Consider the following 3286-nt stretch of genomic DNA (forward strand, 5'->3'; position numbering starts at 1 on the left):
TTTTTAAAAAAGTATTGTATATATGTAGTTATATTTATATGTATATGTATATCTTTAGTTTAGATGAAAATTAATGTCTATTTTATATAAGTTTTATGAAAAACATTCTATAAAAAGTTCTAGTTGTAAAATCCTTTTTAAGGGAATATTATTTATTTTTTGCGTCTTACAAATGTGAAATTTTATATTCATAATAAAAAAGTATCCTTTTTAAATATCGTTTATATATAATTCGTCACTCACCTTGTGATTTTAAACAGTTATAAGTAATTTTAGAATCAAAAGTACTTATAATTTATTATTGTGCTTAATTATAATGTTAATTCCATTTTGAAAATATTCATTAAATATGTATTAAATTGGAAATAAATAAATAAATAACTATATTATATGTAATCTTTTTTTATATCATTCAACTATTAAATTAATGAATAATGTTCAATCACTTTTTAATAGATAACATTTTCAAATTCTTTTTTTATGTTGTGATAATAGTGTATTTCTAAATATATATTATATATCTGTAAAACTCTAAATTATAATTAAAAGTAATCAAAATATGTATATATTGTTTACATGCTTTTCTCCATACGTGGATATTTAGTTATATATATATAGAATTTTCGGGGATAAATATGAAAATATTTAGTAAGTATTTCATGTAATATTAAATATATATAAAAGTACGTATAGCTCGTATTGAGTATAAATATTTAATTCATATATATAGGGCTAATTTTTTAAATAAAATAAAATTAAGTAAATAAAATTTTTTTAGATATATTTCATAAATGCAGGTTTAGTTTTTAGATTAGATTTAAAGACTTAGTGTATGGACTATTTCTAAGGAAAAAATAGTACACAATATGATAATTTTATTATTTTTAGGGCATTTGTTCTAGGAAATATTAATTTTATGTGTTACGGTTCTGCTACAATAAATAGATATATAATTAAATTATTATATTTAGAATTGGGAAAATTTTGATACAATTTTATTTATAATAATATCTTATACATCTATAGTAAAATATATTGATAAATAAAAAATATATACGATTTAATCATAAAAAAATTAAAAAAATATATCAGTGACACAAAGATACGCAAATGACAGTATATTTAATATAATAATTACTGTTTTACTTTTTTTGTTATATTAAATTAGAATTTCTTCTAAATATCTATTATGAATTAAAAATAAAATAATTAAGTCAAAAATTTAAAAATATAACATTTGCAAATAATGGTATAAAATAAACTTAAATGTAATTTTCAAATTTTGTTGTGCAAAAAAAAAATTATATAATATATATGACTCTTTAATATATAGTTTTTTTTATGTATTTTTTTGTATTCTAAATTATGAATTTATTAAATATGTTATATGCCCTTAAAAAATGGCGTTGTTATAATTAACACAATATAAACTTCAGTACTATATAGCGATTACTGCATTTATCATTAATTTGATAAAATTATTATAATAATTTATTTTATGTAAAAATTATAAATCATTTTTCAATGTCACAATTTTTATAATTTTAGAATTATAAACACAAAATGTAGTTAAAATTATATAAAAACACTTAATATAGAGAATCATATATTCTCTATATTTTATACATTCTATATTCTACATAAATTATATTTGGGAATAATAAGAAATATTATATTTTTCTTTTGTTTTATTTTTTAAAAGGATAAATAATAAAAATCATTTAATTAGAGTACTACATTAATTTACGTCTATTTAGTAGATATAGATAAATTAAAATTATATCATTTTAATTAAAATTATATTTTTAAAGACAAAAATAAGTCAAAAATTCCTTAAAATATTATTAAAGTTATTTATAATCGTTTGCGTTCTAAAATATATTATAGTTACAAAAGTTTTTTTAGGTTTCTACAAAAAAAAAAAAAAGAAAAAGTAAAATAAATATTTATTGTGTCATTTGTTATTAAAAGAATATTATATTATTGTTAATTCGTTTTTTAATATAATATTAAATTTAGATATAATGGAAGAAAAAATAAAGTTAATGTTTCTAACTAAAATTGTTGCGTTTATCCTTTTAACTTGTATAAGAGATAACAGAGATCTGGTATTATGATATTGTTCAAGGATAGTTATATTATTCTTATTTTGCGTACTTTATTTTTATTAATAATCTTTTTTATAAAGAACTTATTTATTGTTTTAATTACAAATATTTACTTTATTTTTTAAGGCTTGGTTTAACATAACGCAGAGTGAGAAATTCAATCATAATAGAAAATTACAAGAAAAAACTTGTCTATCGCTAACAAAATATAACCAGGATAATAGTTCATGTATTGTAGGATTAAAAGAAGAGATATCACGTAGTGGAAAAGACGTACGAACACACATGTATAATAATGAAGTAGATAAAGTAAGAAAAAAACAATTAAACAAAAGTTCAATGAATAATAAGAGAAGTCATAAAAATGATAAGAAAAATAAATCATGTATTTTTGAAACAAAAAAATATTCCCGTTTAGAAAAAAAAATATTCAAAGAACTAGATTTTTCGAATTTTCTTAGAAGCAACAGGACAATTAGCAATAAACTTTACAAAAAAATAACGCTCAGAAAATACGGATTACGAATTGTCATACCTTTATTATTGTTTTTGTTATTACTAATATCTTTAATTTTAGATTTATCTGGGAGTGATGGAATTATAAATGTGTTGCGGACGCAGCTGAAAACCCTTGTTCCAAATTTTTGGAAGACTTTTGGATCAAATTTTGGGTGTCTTATAGGAAAAACTTTAGGAAATTATTTAAGGCCGCTTTTTACAGCGCACAGCTGGGGATCCACAAGTGATCCAGCGAAGGTTTACGCGACAACAGGTTTATTTGGTTTTATTGTATATATTATACCTTTCATGATATTAGGTGTAACATTTATATCAGGGATAATTTATTATCACAGAAAAGTTAAAAAATATGAAAATATTAAGTTTAGAAGAAGATAAATCGAATGGTGATTAATATGCCTCTTTTGGGAAATAATTATTTAAGACGAAATAATATCTGTAATATCTTTATTAATTTCCTAATAAAAATACTAACAATTGTTTATATTTTACGAATACACCTACATATGCGAATATTTCTTAATACTCAAAAGTAAAATATATTCGTATGTTTTTAGCATATTTTCACATTTTTTAATTTGTCATATAAAGTGTTGCTTAAGCTTAAATATATTTATAATAATTATATATATTTTTTAGTTAAATAGATTTTTATAAAA

At 19.4% G+C, this 3286-nt stretch overlaps 1 protein-coding gene across 1 annotated transcript; it reads left to right on the forward strand.

The window, feature by feature from the left end:
• Positions 1-2024: 2024 nt before the first annotated feature.
• MKS88_002190 (uncharacterized protein) lies at positions 2025-3005 on the forward strand (the record flags this gene model as incomplete). The annotated part of the gene is made up of 2 exons (XM_067215181.1): positions 2025-2108; positions 2235-3005. 2 exons carry the CDS (start codon positions 2025-2027, stop codon positions 3003-3005), a joined length of 855 nt encoding a protein of 284 aa, XP_067074484.1.
• Positions 3006-3286: the final 281 nt, after the last annotated feature.

This window comes from Plasmodium brasilianum, chromosome 7 (genome assembly GCF_023973825.1).
Source record: "Plasmodium brasilianum strain Bolivian I chromosome 7, whole genome shotgun sequence".
NCBI classification, from domain to species: Eukaryota; Apicomplexa; class Aconoidasida; order Haemosporida; family Plasmodiidae; genus Plasmodium; species Plasmodium brasilianum.